Source organism: Lissotriton vulgaris, chromosome 4_1 (assembly GCF_964263255.1).
Source record: "Lissotriton vulgaris chromosome 4_1, aLisVul1.2, whole genome shotgun sequence".
Taxonomy (NCBI): Eukaryota; Metazoa; Chordata; class Amphibia; order Caudata; family Salamandridae; genus Lissotriton; species Lissotriton vulgaris.
This window is the reverse complement of record NC_141691.1, coordinates 319,744,660-319,766,615: the sequence shown is the minus strand read 5'-3', so window position 1 is coordinate 319,766,615 and position 21,956 is coordinate 319,744,660. Positions and strand designations below refer to the sequence as shown.

The 21,956-nt window shown below is 46.5% G+C and overlaps 1 protein-coding gene across 16 annotated transcripts in view; it reads right to left on the bottom strand.

Annotated features, from left to right (window-relative positions):
* The window catches only part of MAP7D3 (MAP7 domain containing 3), a 1,137,171-nt gene that overhangs the window by 371,636 nt on the left and 743,579 nt on the right, over positions 1-21,956 (bottom strand). For all 16 annotated transcript variants that reach the window (XM_086918652.1, XM_086918653.1, XM_086918658.1 and 13 more), the window contains one exon: positions 4,112-4,216. In XM_086918652.1, the coding sequence (XP_086774778.1) occupies positions 4,112-4,216 (105 nt within the window). The remainder of the gene's footprint in view (positions 1-4,111; positions 4,217-21,956) is intronic.

Here is a 21,956-nt window from a genome sequence, read left to right as displayed (position 1 = left end):
AATTAATGGGGCCTGTTCATAGAAGTGAAAATCTCCAAACGCCGTCGAAAGCGGAGCCCAGCGGCACCGACGTTCCGACGTCGGAACAGGAATGAAGTAGGCATCGGGGACTGCGCCGCAGGCGACACCTGATGGTCCGACACCGGGGGGGAGGGGGGGTCGTAAGGTCCACCGGCGACGATCCAGATCCCGACGGAGGAGAAGGGTCCCGCGGCGCCGGGCCCGAAGGCGCCGCGGCGTCGGGACCGCTTGACCCTGCGGCGCCGGGCCCGAAGGCACCGGCGGTGTCAGGATAGTGGGGCCCCACGGCGCCGGGCCCGAAGGCGCCAGCGGCGTCGGAGCCGAAGCACCCGATGGCGTCGGGGCCAAAGCCCCCGACCCGCCAGGAGCCCCAGACGGGTCCGCTGGGCCCGAAGGCGCCGCGGAGCCCGTCGGAGGAGAGAGGGACCTCATGGCCATGAGGAAGCGCTCGATCTCCTCCGGCGTCGCGTCTCGCCCAGGGACCGGAGGGTATGGAGCGGGATGCGATGCCCGTGACCCTGATGGAGCCGCGAGGGCGGTGTCACCTGAACCCCCGGCCGCATCGTGCGAGCTTCGGGAGGAGTCAGAGGAGCGATGACGCCTCTTCGACTTCTTGTGCTTCTTACCTGACGACGACTTCGACCCAGAGGAGTGGTGCCGACTCTCGGAGCTGTGTTGGCTCCGAGCCAGCGACCTGTCCCTCGACCTCCCGTGGGACCGGGACCTCGCACGGCGCGGGACCGACTGCTGGAGTTCGAGTCGCCTGCGGGACCACTCCCGCCTGGCTTTCGAAGAGAGGGCCCGGCAGTCGGAGCAGGCCTTGTCGTCATGGTCGACGCCTAGAAAAGTTAGGCACAGGTGGTGCGGGTCCCTGACCGACATCATGCGGTCGCAATCCTCACAGTGCTTGAAGCCAGGCATCCCTAGGCACCGATCGGAGTCGTAAGACTTCGAAAAACGATCAAAAGGATCAAAAAGGTTAGTCAAAAATTGACTAAGGGTTACTGCTTTTTCCAGATCTGCGCTTGCTGGCGCGGAAAAAAGGAGAATGGACGTCAGCACGCGGAGGCGGCGTCTAAGTACTCCCACGACGTCATCACGGCGCCGCAGACGACGCCTACCGACGCGCAAGGGTACTGCTACGCAAAAGTTTCCGGATCCAGTCTGACGCCTGGGGATATTCTAAGGTAAGGAATCTATCACTAACCTGTCTCTTTCAGATAAGGAAGGACACAGCCTTTTTTAACAATTTGCAAGAACCATCTGTCAGAGTGATGGATACCCACCAAGGAGAAAGTGATGGAACGTTCCTGCCAATAGTTGGGATTGCGCAGCTGAGGGCAAAGTAAAGTGGTTTTTGGCTGGTGTAGCGGAGAAAGAAGAGTGGAAATACAGGTGTCTTGGTGGCCCACATGTTGCATGGAGACCTTGAAAGGACTGGGCATCACTGGCAGGATGGCTGGGTTCATCTTATACACCAGTTCTCTGGAATCGCCTCATAATTACCAGAAGTGATGCAGAATTCTTTTGGCAAGGGTCAACAGCCTCAAGGAATGTGCTGTAGCTTTGGGTCTTCAAAGCTTTCCTAAGTGGAGACTGCCTTCTCTCTGAAGTGGTGAGACTCAAAGGGCATGTCCATTAGCAAAACTAGTATATCAACGAAAAACCCAGTTGACCTCATCAAAGCAGGTCTATGAAGTAAAACACTGTATACTAATTATGACCGCTCCATACAATCTAAGCTCTTAAAACTTGGAAGACTACTGATGGATACTTCTAGCTGCAGATTTCTCTCCTTGTGAATACCTCCAGGCGCCAGACTGGATCAGGAGATTTTTCTCAGCAAATCCCTTACTTGCCGATAGGTGGTGTTGCCTGGCTCTGTATCTGGTCCATCGCCTCCCAGAAATGATATCGGGTCATAACATAACTTCTACCTTTGTGCACCAACATCAGTTAATTGTTTTCTGAGCCTTCTGACGCGGTTTATAGTGCGTTATTTTGTTATTAGTCATTTGACGGAAAATCTCCCAAACATTTCCAATGTGCAATGTGTCTCCCTAAAATAATGGGGTTTAACCCCTGTAAGGGTTGCCACAAACAGATGTCAGTGATGGAACCACACAAGGCCTGTCTTCGGTGTCTCAGCTCCTCGCATGTCACAAAGTCATGCGTCAAATGCGATCATATGAATCTAAAGGCCACTTGGGAACGTAAGGCTGAACTCTAAGACACTGAACACCATAGATTCGCTCAGAAGGTCTGTTTGAAGTGAAGGATGCGGACATAAACACGCTATATTCCTGTGTCTGTTCCAGAGAGTGACCATCCCACTTCAAATCCTGATGCAAGTCCGAAAAGAACAGTCCAAACATGGTTCTGCTTCTTCCCACCACTCATCAGGAGACGTTGCTTGGACGTCATAGTACCGCCCGATCTCACTCAGCCGCCACTGAGCTGACCCCCCTCACTAGTCCCAATCCAGCCTGAGTTCCCGGGTCTAAAGGTGACTCAACAGCACATTGAATCCTTCAAAGAGACTATCTTGTGGAATTTTGGTACCCTTTCGGGTTCTGTTGCACAGTTGTGCCCCATGGATCCGAGGGGGACTCCAATAGACTACCTCTGGCAGATCTGTCTTAAAGTGAACCTTTTGACCCTGCTCTGAGGAATGCCCCGACTCCAGGTTTGCCGCTCACTTTGCCTCCATGTACTGCGCCAAATACGGTTATTCCCTTCGCGGCAACACTTGCGTGGTGACATGGGGGAGAGACACAAAAGACCATTCGGACTTTGAATCGAATCTGCTGTATCCTCGATCGATGTTGCGCCAACCTCTTCCACAACCCCATTCTGACTTTGACAAACGTTTGGAGCTACTGAGTTTCAGACCCGGAGTCACAAACAACAACGATGATGACAAATCACAGGTGTCTGATAATGAAAATCTCATTCTGGACCTGTCTAGACCTCCAGTAGCGAACAAAGCAAATATTATTATTATTTAAAAAACACAAAGCAAACACAAGGAGATGGAAGGAGCGCTAAAACTTTTCAGACACTCACCCCCAGTCTTAGATCGGGTTGAATCCATCATTGTTCCTTAGCTCACTTTGCCTAAGTTGGCAGGGAATGCCCAGACGTGGGTCCCTTGTTCACTTTACAACTGTATTCAAGCTAGCCTGGCTGATGAGGTGGGTTACCCAAAAAACGGTCTCCGGAGGCTTGTTTCCAGTTAACGGACGACCGGGCTTGGCAGTTCGGGCTGGACTGTTCCCATGAGGCATAGGGTCAAAACTGATTTGTATATAGCTGGGTCTGAACTGAGGTGGCGAAGTAAGCTAAAGAACGATGATGGATTCAACCCTGATCTGTGACTGGGGGTGCGTGTCTGAAAATTTTCAGCGCTCCGTTCATCATCTCCTTGTGTTTGCTTAGACCTCCAGGAGGCCAGTAGCCTTGGCGCCTCTTTTGACACTGGTTTACATTTTTTACCTGGCCCCTCTATAGAGGATCAGCCTCTTAACATGATAATCAGAAAGCATAGGTTCTTGGCCTCCAACTTTCCTCAGTTAGGGTTAAAACCAATGTACTTACAGAGGTTCTCAAAACTGTAGAAGGTTCTGTAAAAGCATAGTTGAAAAGTTTAATAAATTTGCTTAACACCGAAGAAGGAATCAACACTAGCGCGCCAAGCGGCTATGTATATAGGTTGGTGTTGCCGGGCGGAGCTGCTAGTGAAATAATAAACACTTGTATAAGGAAGTTAAACCCTCAGAAGAAAAGTTATTTTCCAGAGAATCCCCTATGATTGACTGATACTTATCACAGAGAACAGAACGCAACATAATGGGTCAAACAAGTATTGTGGCCCACACCTACCTAAACCCTTTTAAACGAATTCATCATTATAACGCCACAGGTAGTAGATGCCTCAATTACATGGACAGCTAAACCTAGACTGCAGTAAGAATGGTGGTAGTCAATTATTCAGTTAAGGGAACCTTTGACCACCATACACAGTAATAATACACAAGAAAACCATTGACTCAATTTAGTTTTATGAAGCATTCAAAGAAAAAGTGTTTACCTTCTTTCTTTCAAGCCTCTCCTGCATATTTTGTTGCATTATTTTTTCCCTCTCTAGTTTTTGCTTTTCAGCTTCTTCCAAAGCTTTAGCCTCGGCTTCTTCTTTCTAGAATTCAAGCATAATAACTTTAATTAAAATACATCACATTACAACTCAACTATGAATCTCCAGAACTCAAAATCAATCAAAAATATATTATGTGGTATACATTTTAAGTATGTTCAAGCATTTATTGAAATAGTAAGAATTACATTATTTACCAATGTAATATTCCCAACTATTTTGTGATCCAAGTCTGCAGATCCCCATATTTACAATACTTACTCAGACTCACAGATACAAGTGTGGTTTTATGTCCAAATCCCTTGCAGACAGGAGAACTCAATATTATCGCCCTTTGTGTTCGTGATACCACCCTCAGCTGACATCTACCGGAAAAACAAATTAAGACCCAAGAAGCTCAATGATGCACTGGACACTGGGCACTCATCTGTGGAACCGTCTCTCAATTCTATGTCAGGACCGGAGGCGAGGATTATGCTCATTCTTTCTTCGCTTTTATTAACAAATTTCAAACGGCAGCCTATCACCATCATGTAAAACAAACTACATTTCCCACAAAGCTAGGCAAAGAAAAACAGTCTCTCAAAGGAAGTCCTTTCACAATGTCCATGACTCTCATCCAATAAATCGTCTTTTCACTTCCTGCACTTCCTCGGCTTGTTTCCCTTCGCCAGCACCGCCTTGCGGTCCTGCGCCCACTAGAGAGCACTGTGGGGGGCGACGTGACTCAGACATTTCAGTCAAAAGGCAAGTGAAACGCGCTACGGTCACCCCTTACTGTCCGTGCCTATGCTGCCTGTGAATCGCCCAGTGAACCTGGGTCAGTACTGATTTAGCCTGTTCTGAGGCGGGGGCATCGGCGCAGGGGGGTTTGTTTGGCGAACCCTTTGTTAAAGAACTGGGGAAGTTTGTAGCCACGTTTACGTCCTTAGACAAGGCGTCTTTAGTACTCGGGTTATCCGCTGGACCGGTAGGGGCAGGAGGCGCCCGCCCGTGCTCAGAACCAACAACCCCAGGGCAGGGGGCAAGCCTCCGGATGTGGACTGTACCAGACAGATCAGCGTTTTAACAACTTCTACCCGACCAGAGGGCAACGTTTCCGAGTCAACGGTGAGTGTTTTGCCTGCTGCACAGTTGCAAGTTGAGGGCAGGCTGGCGCAGTTTTTCCCCGCTTGGGAAGCTCTTACGGGGGTCGCTTGGGTGCTTCAGACAGTAAGGGGGTTCCAGATAGAGTTTTACGGTTCCCCCCACCAGGGGACGGTCGTCCCCGTTCAATAGTTTTCTGTGCGGCAGACGCAGCTATGTTAGACGAGGAAGTGGCCGGTCTGCTCAAGGAGATTCATCCCGGGGGGTGGACAAGGCCGACGGGGGTCAAAGGCCGGTCATCAACCTTCGAGAATTCAACGATTGTCTGGTGTACAAGCATTTCAAGATGGAGGGCATTCATCTGCTCAGACGTACTCCTGCCACTCAATTGGATGGTGAGTCTGGACCTGAAGGACGCGTACCTGGTGGTCCCGATTTTTCCACCGCAAAGACGCTTCCTTCAATTTCTTTGGTGGGACAAGCGTACGAGGTCCGATGTCTGTCGTTCGGGCTTTCCTCTGCCATGTGGTGTTTCACCAAGGTCCTCAAGCCGGAGGTGAAATATTTGAGAGCGCACAGGGTCCGCTTGATCGTCTACTTGGACGATATTCTCCTCTTGGCCCAATGCCCTTTACAACTGCGGGGTCATCTGCAGATGGCGGTGTCCTAGCTTCAGGATTTGGAGTTCGTAATCAACGAACAGAAGTCCCTCCTGGCCCAGACTTAGAAGGCGGCCTTTCTGGGATTTGTGATAGACTCAGTCTCCGCTATGCTCAGTCTGCCCTCCAGAAAAGTGGCGAAGATCAGTCACGAGATCAGTCAGACAGGGGGCTTCTTTCCGTCAGATAGCCCGTCTGGTGGGTCTCTTTTCGGCCTCTATTCAGGCGATTTTCCCGGGGCCGTTGCTTTATCGGGCCCTTCAGCGCTTAAAGGCGCATCATCTGCGGAAAGGCCTGACGTATTCTCAGGTGGTCCCGTTGACGGACGAGGTACGCGAAGAGTTGGAGTGGTGGCTATCCCACATGAGTCCTGGAACGGAAGAGCAATCTTCGGTTCAGCTCTCGACTTGGTGATAAAGTAAGATGCAAGTCGGGCAGGCTGGGGAGTGCGGTGTGGGGAGTTCTACACCGGCGGAAGTTGGTCTCCTTAAGGACAACAACTTCATATCAATTGTCTGGAGCTTCTGGCGGTTTCCTTTGCAGTCCGTTGCTGGACCAAGGACCATGTACAAGCTTCAGTTCTCCTAAAAATAAACAATGTGTCGCAGTCAGGTATATCAATCAACTGGGCGGCACTCGATCCAAGGCCTTGGTGAACATGGCGAAACAGTTTTGGGAGTTTTGCCTCTCCAACCAGATCGCGGTCACAGCGGAGTATCTTCTAGCACGGGGGAACTTGGTGGCGATTGGCATTGCGGTTATCTTCGAGACGCCAGCATCTGGAAGCTGGACCCGGAGATTTTTCGGTACCTGCAGGAACGCTGGGGTCCTTTTCCCATCGACCTCTTTGCTTGTCGCCTCGACCGGCAACTTCCCCGCTTCTTCAGTTGGAGGCCGGATTCTCTCGTGGTGGCGACTGATGCGTTCAGCCAAGATTGGAATCAGGAGAGCGGATATGCGTTCACACCATTTTCGATCACCTTTCGGCCAAGGTTCGCAGACAGGCAGCCTCCGTGGTTCATGGTAACGCCGTTCTGGAGGTCACAAGTTTTGTTTCCGGTTCTACTGGAACTTTCTTGGGATTCTCCAATCTGACTCCTCCAAACTCCCCATCTCCTGTTGAGTCTGGAGGGAGTTCCTCACCGGTTGGTGGAAGAGGGTTCGCTTCAGCTCATGGCCTGGCGGATTACAGGCAACGCTGGAGACTGCCAGGCCTTTCGAAGCACGCTGAGCTCCTACTGTCCGGAGCTTGGGCGGACAGCACGTCCAAACTATACAAATCGGCTTAGACGCGATAGGTATGTTGGTGTATGTGACGGGAAGTGGATCCTGTGGTCGCAGATCTGACGCATGTTCTCAATTATCTGGCGGATTTGGCACTGAAAGGCTTGGCGTATATGTCGGTGAACACGGTCTGTTCGGCTATTTCAGCGGGTCATGCTCCAGTGATTGGGGCCCCCTTGTGGGAAAATCCTTTTGTTTGTAAACTGCTCAGAGACATTAGACTATAGTTACCTCCAGAACCCCACTATTCTGTCCTCTGGGACGTTAACCTGGTTTTGAATGTATTGTTGTCTTGGCAGCTGAACCGTTTCCTTTCCAGGAAGGAGTTGTCGGCCAAATTAGCAATGTTGCTATGTTTGATGTTGTGCAGAAGAGTTTCGGATGTCTGAGCTTTGGATATTACAGCAAGAGTTTTCTCCCCTGAGGGAGTTACCTTCACGGTGAGTAGATGCACTAAGTACAATACTCGTATAATTTCTTATCCTGCTTTTGTGTAGTAACCAAAGCTCTGTTGTTCAATGCCTAAAAGCCTATGAGGAGGCAACAGAGGAAGTCCGCCCTTTGGGCGAACAACAACTCCTAATAGCCCTCCAGAAGCTGTTCAAGGCGCGGTCTCATCCCCCACTATAGCCTGTTGGGTACGGTGGATCATGCAAGAGGCGGGCATTAATAAGAGAGCTTTCGGTGCGTATTCAGCGCGAGGGGCGATGGCTTCGAAGGCATTCAGCCTTGGTGAGCGTTTAGGGGACCTTATGAGGGCAGCGGATTGGTCATCGGAATCTACCTCCAAAAGGTTATATTTCTAACCGCTGTTGAATGTGGCTCTAGTGATCGTATACAAGCTTTAAAGGAGCATAATACTCGCCTCCGGGCCCAACATAGAATAGAAATTTGCCTAGCCTACGAGGGGTGAGTTTCAATTCTATTAAGGACGCGGAGGCGAGGATTATCCGTCTCTGCAAACTTGTTGGTTGCTGCCCCGCCCGTATGGATGTAAGCAATCATGTTTCTGTTATGAAGGGGTTGGGTTAAGACTTGTTGTCTTTTATGCTTGACTAGCTGTTACCTTGTTTTGCAGTATTGAGTTGTACATGCTAGTTGAAGTTGCAGTAATTCCGTGATTGATTGGTGTTGTTTCTTTCAGGGAACGATAGTGCGAAACAGAATGCATGAACATAGGAGAGATCCTCCAGCGAAGAAAAAGGAAGTGGAGGAAGTGACAAGACGATTTATTGGATGAGAGTCATGGACATTGTGAAAGGACTTCATGAGAGACTTTTCTTTCCCTAACTTGTGGGAAATGTAGTTTGTTTTACATGATGGTGATAGGCTGCTGTTTGAAATTTGTTAATAAAAACGAAGAAAAAATGAGCATAATCCTCGCCTCCGCGTCCTTAATATAATTGAAACTTACCTTCTAGTAGGCTAGGCAAATTTCTATTCATCTGTCATTTAAAAAAAAAAAAGAAAAGCACTAAAAAAAAGATGTTTTTTATGCTGAACTTATTAGGTTTCTGTTGCCTCATTTTTGTGATCCTGGTCTAGCCTTGACTGTGCATTAAAAATAATTATAACACTTCTGCAGCATTGCATCTCTCACAGATGGACATGAATTAATTAGTTTCAATAGACTGGAGATTCTCCTTGGTCACTTTTTCTACAACAGTGTGCACATACTATAATAATGAAACGGCCTATGTGACTCAAACTCCATGTCAGGAGGTGGAAAGAGACAGGGCTCAACTCCTCTCAGAGACTCAACTGCTCAGATTCTAGAATGCATGTCAATGATGAGAGAATCCTCTGGAGCGGAGCTAATACTTTCTTCTCCTTCAAGCTTTTTTCACCAACCCTTCATTTTCAACGCATTTTCTGTTGCATCACTGTCAGGATGACTGTCTATTTTATACGCCAGGTCTCTGGAATAGCCCCATAATTTACGGAAGTGATGTTACATTTTTTTGGCAGGGGTCAACAGCCTCAAGGGATGTGCTGTAGCTTTTGGTCTGTTTCCTACTCAGTTGCACTGTTCCAGTTGTCTATCCACAGGAACTTGCATGCACTCTTTGGCAGATTTGGTGCTACTAGTGGATAGGCATTTCGTGAAGACTTACAGGGATGATCTGATACTGAGCAGGAAACTTGGATACTGGAACAGGGGGGTCTTAATCTCAGATTCTGCCTGTGATGTTGGTAGACCGGGTTAGGCACATAGGCGTCCTGCTGGTTAAGTGACATCAGGAACTCTCCTTCTTGAACAAACAAAGGACCACCTCAAGCATGGCCATTCTGAAGAACTGCATCCACTGGAACTTGTTCAATTCCCAAAGGTCCAAGATAGAGTTACCACTGCTTTCTTAAATAAAAGAACTTGGAGTAAAACCTGGGATTTATTTCGCTTTTAGGAACATTTTTATTGTCCCCTGGAGAAGAGGTTCTAGAATCACCTGCTTCTACTGGTTTCAAGGGTGGTGATGTTCCAGAATTGGTAGGAAGAAGGGTGATTTTTAATAAACTCCAAGATGTGGATGATCTGAAGTGCCCATTGATCTGTGTTAGTGATGTCCCATTGCGAATCAGAATCTAAATTTGCTCCCCTCCAACAGAATGAAAAGTGGGGTGGGCCAACACTGTTGATGAGTTAGACTTGCTTGTGTTTCTTGGCTACACATACAGCCCTCTACATTATATTGGCTAGCTTTTAATATACAACTGCTATGTGAATGCGAATAAGTCTGACCATTAAAGGAGTGTTTTTTATTGTCCATGCTGCTTATTTTGGGAACCACATTATGAGAAACAACGTCTGAGGATTCAGACTGTGTGTGGTCAAGTAATGCAAGAAATTGATGAACCCCAAAGAATCCTGCTGTGCTGGGCTGCCCGATTGTTTCCGGTTGCGGCTCGATCCTCGACCCCCTGGGGCAGTACGTCAACCATTTTATTAAAGATTTTGTTCCTCTGACTGACTGCTATATCAGAGATAGTATGTCCATGATGAACCTTATAGAAAACAACCCCTTCGACCCCGAGGTTGAGATCTTGTGTACATTGGACGTAGAGTCATTGTACACAAACATTCCACAGAGGGATTCTCTGCTAGTATGGAATGTGTACTTAATCAAAGACCCGACCCCACACAGTTCCACAAACTTCATTCTTCAACTGCTTGAGATCTGCCCCACTCTAAATTTCTTTTTGTTCGAAGATCAGTTCTATCAACAAGTGAGAGGTACATCTATGGGGACTATTTTTGCCCCCTACTTAGCCATTCTGTACATGGACTCACTTGAATGCAATAATATCCTTTCAGACACTAATCCTTTCTACCCTTACAATGGCAAATGGAAAAGATATATTGATGATATCTTCCTGACCTGGAAGTGTAATGAAAGCACACTTGAATCATTTCTACATTGGATTAATAACACCTGCAGTGGCTAGAAATTTACCTTAACGCATAACAAAACATCTATTCCGTTTCTTGATCTAGTAATTAAACATGCGGACGGAATTCTCATAACAGGATTATTCCGTAAGTAACACATTTCTCCACTATAGCAGCAACCATTCCCGAGCTTTGAGAGCTTCACTCCCCTTTTCACAATTTTTAAGGATTAGGAGAAATTGTTCCCTTAAAGCGGACTAGTTCACTGAAGCTAAGACATTAGGCACTAAACTTACCAGCAGAGGCTATCCCCGACGGCTTGTCCGTAATGCTATGAAAAGGGCATGGTACTGCCCTCGTGAAGCCCTACTTGAACCTAAAATAAAAATACCCACTGACCGCTTGGTATGCGTCACTACCTTTTCCCCAGTGTCAAATGCTATACGCAACACCATTAGGAAAACTGGCCTATCCTTAATGCTGGCACGCTCAACTTGAAAGTCCCCATGTTTGCCTTCAACCGTCTTGAGGACTGGACCTCACTAACAAAGTCACAATGTACTTTATTACCAACTGTACCTTCATGCTAATTAACTGAATTGGTTATTGCACAATTGTTCAAACAACCAGGAGCTTAGAGGGTAAAGCTAGTCATAGGTCGCCCTCCACTCAATATACAACAAGTACAGAAAAGACCTAGACTTTGTAGGCACTTGTGAATTTATCTTTTTTTGGGGTACACCATTTATTGTATTATCATTGCAAAACTTACTCCCCTTCCATTAGTTATCGGGGTAGTTGGTATATCCTAGGATTGTGCCTCCTTTAAACAATCGCCTGGTTCCCAATAAATAAAATTCAGTTGTGGGACAACATATAACACACACACTTTAGTGTCAAACTGTGATGTGCAAAAACAAAAAAGTGTGTGAGAGCAAGATGGCACCTCACGGGCGCACCACCAACGGGAACCTGGCAGGTACTCACCAGGATAGCCCTGTTCTCATCATTGGCACCATCAAGCTCGAAAGGAAAGTGTCCCGAAAAACACAAAAGGAAAGAATTTTGTGAAAAGATGCAGTGAAAACAGACCAAAGGGTGACCGGTAAAGTGTCAAACAACATATAAAACCACACACCAATACAGATATGCAATTTTATTCTGTCTCTTGTGTTGGGTATGGAGGTTTAAAACAACTGTATCTTTTCACAAAATTCTTTCCTTTTGTGTTTTTTTGGTCCTGGTGAGTACCTGCCAGGTTCCTGTTGGTGGTGCGCCCGTGAGGTGCCATCTTGCTCTCACACACTTTTTTTCGTTAACTAATGGAAGGGGAGTAAGTTTTGCAATGATAATGCAATAAATGGCGTACCCCCCAAAAAAGATAAATTCACAAGTGCCTACAAAGTCTAGGTCTTTTCTGTACTAGTTGTATATTGAGTGGAGGGCGACCTATGACTAGCTTTACCCTCTAAGCTCCTGTTTGTTTGAATACTGTGAACGGCGGCTCAGCCGTGAGAGCACACCCAGCCCGGGCATTGATGTCAGAGTATTATACATCAGGAGCCTCCCCTGCCAGTCTCCTGGTAAGAATAGAACCAAGGATCTTCTTGGATGATAAAAAATTCAGGCTAGACTGGAGTTACATAGCTAACAAAAGCACCAGGGATTGGCTAATTCTTATAATTAGCACGGGTCAGAGATTGAGTGAAGAACTCTTAAAGGAGATCCTTGAGCTCGAAGAGAGCATCAAACATGATAACACTCTTACAAATGCCAAAGACCATCTCAGTAAAATACAAGAAGATCTAACTGAATATAAAAGTTATATGATAAATCAGAAAATCAAAGGACTCCAAAGAAACTTACAGAGATATTCACATGAATGGGCTTTCCCATATGTAACCGATTCACACTATCAGGCAGAACCTGAACAATCTAATCAGGCAGGACAACGAAGAGGCTGGGGAGGTAGACAACCACACCAGCAACAGAAACGTACACCGGCTAACTGGTCTTTTGAGAATACGTCCAGTGAGGACTAGCAAGACAGGCCCCAATGGAATCGAGTTAGGTTCAATCAGCAACCACAGAGTAACGCTAAATTAGGCACATTACTGCGTTCTTTTTTTAGACCAGGGACAAGGGGCCAACAGTGGAACTGGTCAACCAGGAAGAGGAAAAGGACGAGGCAATCGACCGCCCCAATGGCAGACTTACTCCCCGAGGCAAACCTGGAGCAGAGGCAGGCAACCCCAGTAAATAACATTGTGGTAAATTTGTCAGATCACATTTTGTCAGACAGTGAAGAACGAGTCCTTAAAAAAAGGGTTAGGGTTCGTCCCCACACCAACACATGACCCCTTCAGATGTAGGGTAGAGTTTTTCGAGATAGTTTGGAAAATCAAGCTTACATTTTTTTTGCCAATCAGCCCCAGGAGAAGCAAGGAGGTTTCAATACAAATTTACGAAAACCATCTACGTTTACTCCTTCAAGTGCAGTTGTGGGACCCGAGATTGTGGTCTTCGAGTCCAAAGTTTTGCAAGATATTGCAGACCTTGAATCTCAAGAGAGAAACACGGGATATAAGAATATGTCCAGATCTGACTGGGAAGCAGTTAAGACCTTGCGAAACAATGAAGACATAACGATGAAAAGTGAAGACAAAGGGGGTGCGGTAGTTGTGCTTAACACCCTGGACTATGAGATAGAAGTATTACGACTACTCAACTACCAGCCTTTATCAAAGGACCCTACGCCTGATTTGCTCAAACTCATTAAAAAGATGGTGGCAGAAGCAAAAGAGAGAAATTGGATTTCCAGTAAAGAAGCAGAATTCCTGGTGAATATCAATCTCAGGATGCCTGCTTTCTATATTTTACCGAAAATACATAAGCCTGCCCGGCCCCCGCCGGGCAGGCCCATTGTATCAGGGATACAATCTATCCTCGAACCTCTCTCCCAATTCACAGACTATTTCCTGCGGGAATCGGTGGTCACCCAAAAATCTTTTGTAAAAGACACTATGGATATTCTGAATGTGATCAGTCAGATGACTTTTGATCCTACACAGGAAATATTGGTAACAATTGACATCGAGTCCCTATATTCCTGTATCCCCCCAGGATGCTACGCTGGTGGCAGCAGCCAGGGCCCTGGGGGAACAAGAATGGTTCTATGATGCTACGCAAACCTTCGTATTGCAATGCATCGAAATAGCGCTTACACGCAATTTCTTTTGCTATAAGGACAAGCTGTTCTTACAAACCATAGGAACTTCTATGGGGCTACGATGGCCCCTAGTCTGGCCTGCATATATGTAGGCCAGTTTGAAGAACACAGTCTACCCTGCCACCAATCCCTTCAGAGACCATGTGCGTCTCTGGAGGAGATATATAGACGATGTGCTCTGCGTCTGGACTGGAGAAGAGACCAAACTGTTGGACTTTCTGAATTGGCTTGTCAGGATCAAAGTCTTCGGTTTACATGGTCCTACAGTAGGGATTCTGCTGTGTACTTATACTTATGTATCTAGACATTAAAGCCAGGGGTAACAACTTGAGTACCAGTGTACATCAAAAACCCACGGATAGGAACTCATTGTTGTCCTATCAGTCATACCACCCACAGGCCCTCAGGGACAACCTACCTGTGGGCCAGTTTCTCCTGTACCGTAGAAACTGCTTTACCACAGAGGCTTTTAACGAGTAAGCACATGTCCTGGGGGATAAACTCTTACAAAGAGAGTATCCAGCAAAAAACATTAAGCACGCAACGAAAAGAGCGGTAAACACCCCTAGAAGTGCCTTATTGGAAGTGAATAAAAAAGAAAGAAAGGAATGCCTTCCTGTGGTCCTGACGTTTGACCCTTTGGCCACCAAAATTAGGCAGTCGATACGCAAGCACTGGGCGATCCGGTCTAATAAAGATTTCAAAATGCCTCCTCCAAGATTCGCCTTCAAACGGTCCAGCAATTTGAAAGACAAATTGGTGCATTCCCTTACACAAACTCCTAAAGATAACAGCAGGACACGGCTCACAGGTCACCATCCCTGCAGCACTTGTTCTGTGTGCCCCCTTCCCTCTAAGGTTACCAGCGTTACTTTGAAGTCAGGCAAGGAATGGGAGTTGAGACAGTTCAGTAACTGTAATACCACGAATGTGGTATACAGGCTGGATTGCGAATGTGGATTACGTTACATAGGGCTCACCACGCGGAAAATAAAGACTCGCATTCGGGAGCATCTAAGCACAATAAAATCTGGAAAAATGACTACAAAATAAGTGCAACACTGCCACAGCAATAAACATTCTTTCAAGTGGTTGGTGTTGGAGAAAGTAACAGGAGATGCACATACAGTGGAGCGATTGTTAAATACGAAGGAAGCTAAATGGATTTGTCAAGAAAAGTCTGATAAACTCGGGCTGAACGATTTACTGGAATGGAATAAAATACATTGAATTAGTCAGGAAGATGGTCTTTCGGTATTTGTAGGAGTCTTCACTTAGAACTCTAGATTGTACATGATACTGAAGGATGCTGTACATTAACTTCCTTCGTGGAGATGGGATAGAGACAGGGGACTTTGCAAGGCTCCACTGCTTTGTAAATGTAAATGTAAGTGTATTTGAGCTTATATAGTGCACAGCTACCCGCAGTGGGTTTCCCGGCGCTTGCTTAAGGAACCCGTCCTGGTATTCCCCGGTGAGATAACCCCGGCAGGGTATCCACAAGGTGAAAGCCAGGCATCCCGCCACGAGGGGCCGTTGTGGAGATTAAGCAAGCTATTGCTCAGAGTCGCAGAGTGTGAACCCGTGAGTCAAGAAGGCACCGGAGCGAGAATTATCGAGTCCGTGGAATTTTTAGCCCAAGACCCGTCGAGGCGGGGAATTGAACCGTGGTCTAGGGCCGATCTCAGCTTCCGGGTCTGCCGCCTCTAACCCCTGAGCCACACTTCTCTTTGTCCGGATATAAGTTAATGTCCACGGCACAGTGCTACAAAATACCATACACGTATGTGTGGGCCTATTGAGAACACAATGAAAAATAATATGAAGGAGTATTTCTCTTTATACCAAACAAAAAATTCTGTGTCTACTGTGTGACTTTATTGGAAAATAATGAATAAACATCATGCCCCCTCATGAAAATACTTTCAGATCGATTTTTATCCCTTTGCGAGTAATAAAAGGTCCGAGCTGACATCGTCAATAGCACATTACTAAATAAACTTAAACATAGTGTTATGATGAATAAAGTTGATTGTAGTTTGGAAATGAAAGATGTAAATCGAGATCTCGTGAGAATTTGTTTCACCGGGGCACCTCCATTGATTGTAATGGATGTTTGCCCAATTTAAAATGGCGGCCGCATCTTATCGCGATAACACGCCGTTTAGTAAACATATATACACCGTAGTCCAGTTTGAAATGAGCATGGGCTGATATACCGCCTGATACCTTTCACCGAACTGGTAAGGAGTAATGGCTCGGGGACATCTCCGCATTTAGTGGATAGTATTTGGGTATATTTCGATACGAACTGTGTGATTCCAAGCAAGTTTGGCTCGAGGGGAGGTATGCCGAGTTGGTAGCTGAGCAGCATGGACGATATGAGATGGCATGTTTGGCTTGTGATCGGATATTACATTTATGTGAGATAAACAATGGTTGTGCTCCGACCTTTCAATTGAAGGGACATGATAGTCATGTCCATGCTAAATGCTCCCCACTTTTAGAGCATGGGAGTAAGTTTGATGAGAGTGTGGGATTTTACAACACAATAGCAAGACCACGTTTATCTAGTACAGAGAGTGTTTAGGTTTTACTCCTTGTAGAAATCGAAGGGGAAGGAAGAATAACCGACTTTTGCGGTTACATTTTATGAGAACTCCACCTTCTCGGCTGGTACGAGAACTGATGGCCTAATGAGGGCAATTAACATTAAGCTATATGCGAATGATTTGAGTTGGCACACGCTCCACTAGCAGGTTCAATACAAAAGTGTTTTTATGTTTTTTCAGTTGTGTGGATCAATTTGTCCATATGCAGTGGCTCTAATATACATGACGCCCTGAAGAAATTGCCAAAAATCTTGTTGGCAATGAAACAGGTCGGCAAGTAAAGTAGTATTGGTTGGATAGTTGGTAACCATGACTACTTCCCTTTTTTTTTAAAACCTCCATACCCAACACAAGAGACAGAATAAAATTGCATATCTGTGTTGGTGTGTGGTTTTATATGTTGTTTGACACTTTACCGGTCACCCTTTGGTCTGTTTTCACTGCATCTATTCACAAAATTCTTTCCTTTTGTGTTTTTCTGGACACTTTCCTTTCAAGCTTGATGGTGCCAATGATGAGAACAGGGCTATCCTGGTGAGTACCTGCCAGGTTCCCGTTGGTGGTGCACCCGTGAGGTGCCATCTTGCTCTCACACACTTTTTTTCGTTTTTGCACATCACAGTTTGACACTAAAGTGTGTGTGTTATATGTTGTCCCACAACTGAATTTTATTTATTGGGAACCGGGCGATTGTTTAAAGGAGGCACAATCCTAGGATATACCAACTACCCCGATACCTAATGGAAGGGGAGTAAGTTTTGCAATGATAATGCAATAAATGGTGTACCCCAAAAAAAGATAAATTCACAAGTGCCTACAAAGTCTAGGTCTTTTCTGTACTTATTGCACAAATGTCCCAATCTCCTATTCACTTACCAACTGTACCCCCATGCTAATTAACTGAATTGGTTTTGCACAAATGTCACAATCTCCTTTATTCACTTTCTATTCCTGCACTACGGTCAATTACCCCCCCCCCTCTCCCACCCCTTCTCTCGCTTCACCACCTTGACAGGGAGCTTTCCCTTGGCTACTATACACTCCCTTCCAAGATGGCGCTCACCCTTGTACCACAGCTAATCCTCCTTCAGTTTCCACTACTATGACCCTTGTCCCAGGTCACATGACCACGCAGACGAATCGTAGACTAGCTCATCCCCTTATCTAGGAACGCTGAGTCCCTCCTTGAGTGCACTGACGCTCAGCAAGAACCCACGATCGAGCGGCTGCTCCATTTCAACATTACCGGTAAGGGATCACTTTCCGCGTTCCGTTTGTCTACAAACCCAATAGGTGGCCCTTAACTAAATCCTTACCCCTTTCTTAGGCTATCCTGCTCTGAGAATTCGCCATTGTGCCTCCCCCTTGGGATCCAGCCCTCGGACCCAATTCTGGTGAGACTCAGCATTATCCTAACCCACCCTTCACAAATCACTCTCCTAGTACACTAATTTGGTGCTTAATGTTTACTTAGGTTCATCAAATCCAACCCTGCATTGGATAGGTCGGCATAGGTTTCACATACCCCCTTACGCCCATAAAGTGCCGTCTTCATTCAATCGGATCGCGATTTAACCCCTGCCTGGCTATTGATAAGATCCTTTGTGCGTATACTACCACTCTTCGCACAACCCCTCACTCGCTTGTGTAGGAAGGTGGATATCTGACTATGGTTGCCCCCAACTTTTTGCCAAGTGTTTTGCTGGTTTTCGACATAGTTGGCCTGGGATGCTGCTATTCAGGACCCCAGGCCTCCTGTTCTCTCTGTTAAAATGGACTCCATGTACCCTAGGTACATATCTAATTGGATACTGGGTCACCTTATCAGCCCCTGTACCGTGTACCTTAGGTACCCAGGGCATAGGTGCACCCAAGGCCTACCAGGGGCTGCAGCATGTATTGTGCCACCCCTGGCTGGCCATCTAAACAGACACAACTGGCTGGTAACACAGCTGGGGTAAGGTGGTGTAATCACTCTTTGCTGTAGAGATAGTATACCTATATCTAACCCCAAAATGGACACATATACTCCTATGAGTCACTCCTATGGGAAACCTTATCAATCCTAAAGGCAGAGTGCTTGGAATTATGTGAGATGGTGCTTTAGCATGAGCTGAGCCTGTCTGCAGCTTTCGGAACCATGTCCTTATAGCTGTTCCATGATAACGCTTTACCATATACTCTTAAGTGCATTATAATCCTCGCGGTTATAGTATTATCAAAACATGTTGAGTAAGGTGTCATACGAATTGGAATACTAACCCCTCGCCAGTTCTCGCGACGGGGGTAGCATTCCACCCTTCTAGAGGGACACGACATGTAAATAACTAGAACCCCGGTTAAAGTTAACCCGAGCCTCAGCATCACAAAATGGGTGCTGCTGCCACAGACACAAGTTTGACTTCCTGCTGCTGGGAGTCCTTCCAGCAACGGAGGCCTGGGCAAAGGATTTCCTGCCTGGGGAGGTGCTAGCACCACCCCAGACAGGACTTTGTGTATCCAGATAGGCAGGGCTGAAAGGAATGAGACATGCCTGGGGCACACAAGGTGTCCCTGTGCATACCCCGGTTCAAATCCAGCCCCAGCTCTGGCGCAAAACCGGACAAAGGATAGGGGGTGTAACCACCCCCCTTCCTGGTCCCACCCATGGGAGGGACCTAGTCACAGTACAGCCCCCTTTAGCAGAATAAAGGTAGGAGCTTGTCCCATTCCAAATTAGATTAATCCTGAACAACTTTACAAGAAGAAACTCTGGACTTCGACATTCTGCTCCACAGAAGACTGAAGAAATCTCCCTTGTGGCCAAGGAGTGACCACCCTGCATTTGCAGGCACCATCAAGAGTCCTAGCGGTTCACTTTGTCGTCCTTCCTGGTGGAACCAGACTTCAGAGCCCGACGAGACCCGGACTTCCAGACCTCTCCGACCTCAACCCACATCTGCAGCACAGCTGAGATCCGTGGGTGCGACGAGACACGTGGGACCGGCCATCTTGGAGAAACTGCACTTCGCTTCCAGCACGACTTCTGAGGCATCCTCGAGTAAGTGGTTTGGGGATTGAGAAGCCCCAGCCCCGAGCAGCTCCTGCACCAAAGACCAGCCCTCCAACATCCACGAGATCTGCGAGAGGCCCTTTTGCTTGATTGCTGCTCGACGCGTTGTCTGGTCACTTGCCGGCTGGCTAGTGGCCTCCTAGACGATGATCCACAAAATCTACACCGCTGGTCTGGTTGCTATAGACTGGCCCTTGCTTTCCTGCAAAGGAGAATCACCCCGGACCCTCCTGGTCCTCACCAGACGCCATCTTCACTCAACACCTGGTCCACATGGTTGCAGAGTCAAGCGTCCAATCTTCACCTGATCGCGAGGACAGCATCTGGTTCCTTCCTGGTTCCATTCCGGTCACTGGCTAGTGACTGTGAACATTGTCCCCTCTGCTTTCAGGTCTCCATCTTCCTTGATCCACCCTTGGATCACTCCGGACATCTTCCTCCTGGTCGCCTGCAGCATCTTTCTCCAAGGCTCCATTGACTTTGACGCGGAAACCCGACACACTTTCACACCTATGCACCCGCAGCCAGTGGGTGAGGTAACGAGAGCATTTCGGTGCTCATAGGTAGATTGACTCTCCTAGTGTCCAGGTATCCTGTAGTTTCAGTCTCAACCAGTCGGAACTGTCCTTACTTACCTTTTTCGTAATTTGTTTGTGCCTATTGACTTTGCATTGGAACCCGCGTGTGTGTTCTAACACTGCACACGCGTCCCGTGGGCCTCCTGCTCCTTACCTAAGGTTAAGGTAGTGTAGCGCCTGCGATTCTACAGACTCTGGGCATCTTCATTTCTTCTATCGTTCAACTTATACAATTTACTTAGTATATTGTTTGTCGTGCCCCTAGGGCACCATTGTAATTTGTGCGACTTACTGTATTTTTCTTAAGAGTCTTGTTATGTGCTTAGCCCTCTGACCTCATAAAGAGTTCAGAGGTGTTTGTTAGTAATAAATATATTGTTTATTTTCATAACAACCTGTGTGGTGTCCCTTCATCTGGTATTCAAGAGGTTATATGTGGTAAAACAGTTGGCTTCACATGCCAAAAGAGTTTAGCCTAAGACTGCTCTGTCCATGCTACCATTAGGATAGCTGGTCTATAAGGTTGACTTACAACCAATCACCATAAGGGTTGTTTGCTCCGATACAAGGTGATCACTAGAACTAGTGAGCATCATATATCAGGCCAACTTCTCACAGCTTGTATAATTCCCCAACCGATAACACTGCGCCTTTGTGGTATACCTTATTGATGTTATTACTACTTGCCAAAAGTTTCAGCTTTTATGAAGTTTTAACTTTCACGTCACTCGACTCCCGGACGACTGCTCCCTTGCTTATAATTATCCCCACCCTTTCACTGCGCTGCTTTGATGTCTGTACCCACTAAGGGTCAACTGTATATATGCTTCAATTATGTCATTTATTTGTACAGTTTTAACCTGCACAACTCTTGCCGCCACTAAGATCGTTTTTCGGTTGTAAATTACACCGTCGGAAATGTATAGAAATGTATAATTAATGATCAACTGTCTTCAATTTAAACAGTCATGTAACTCACTGTTATAACCATTGGTTGGCAACTAATCCATTGAGTGCCTGGAAATGCATACTGGAAGCTAACTACACCCTGGTCTTCTCTCTCATCTCGCATTCCAAATGCCCGGCATTAGGCATTGGTTCATTGTCCATGATCTGACTGGCCCCTTTTATTCCAACAATGTGTGCCCTTATCTCTTCTTTAATGCGCCCATTGTGTTCTCTCACCAATCCAATACCATAATCACGTCAATTCTCCTTTATAATTCCCGTCACTCACCTTAGTCTTGGTTACTACACTATCATCTTGCCTTTTTACAATACACAATTCGTGCATGTAATTTTCTGAGTTCTTCATGCTGCGTTGTCATCCAACTCGTTCTGTGTACATTGAATACTCCCCTAATTGTACGTTCTCCCTCTCCAGGCAAAACAGGCTCTTATAATAATAGGCATGTACCCCACATCCTGATGATGATCCACTTTCCCTCGAGCTGGATCGAAACGCCGTCGACACTTTAAAGCACCTTATACAAGTAAAACGTGGGTTCATTGAAACTGTAAAGGTGTAATCTGCGATTTGTTCTTTTGTTTTGTTATTGAGTACTCCCTGTTTGTAACAAACCGTTAAGCTGTGCCTAAACCCCCTGTTGGTTCCCTTCCTCCCTGTTTCTGTATTGCCAAGTAGGACACAGGCTTGTGTCCCACTTTATGTACTGTTTTGTTGGAAATTGTTATCTATTGCCGATTAAGTAAAAATTAGACCTCTGTCTGGCTGGACATGTCCTTCGAATATAGTAACTATTGAGTCTATATTTATTGAATACCTATTCCCCGTTCTAGGGACCGTTGTTATTTAAGAGGATATCTACATTAGTTCCTTTAAGTGCCTCATCCACATGTTTTCCGAAGAGCATCTGGCTGTCAAATGGCATGT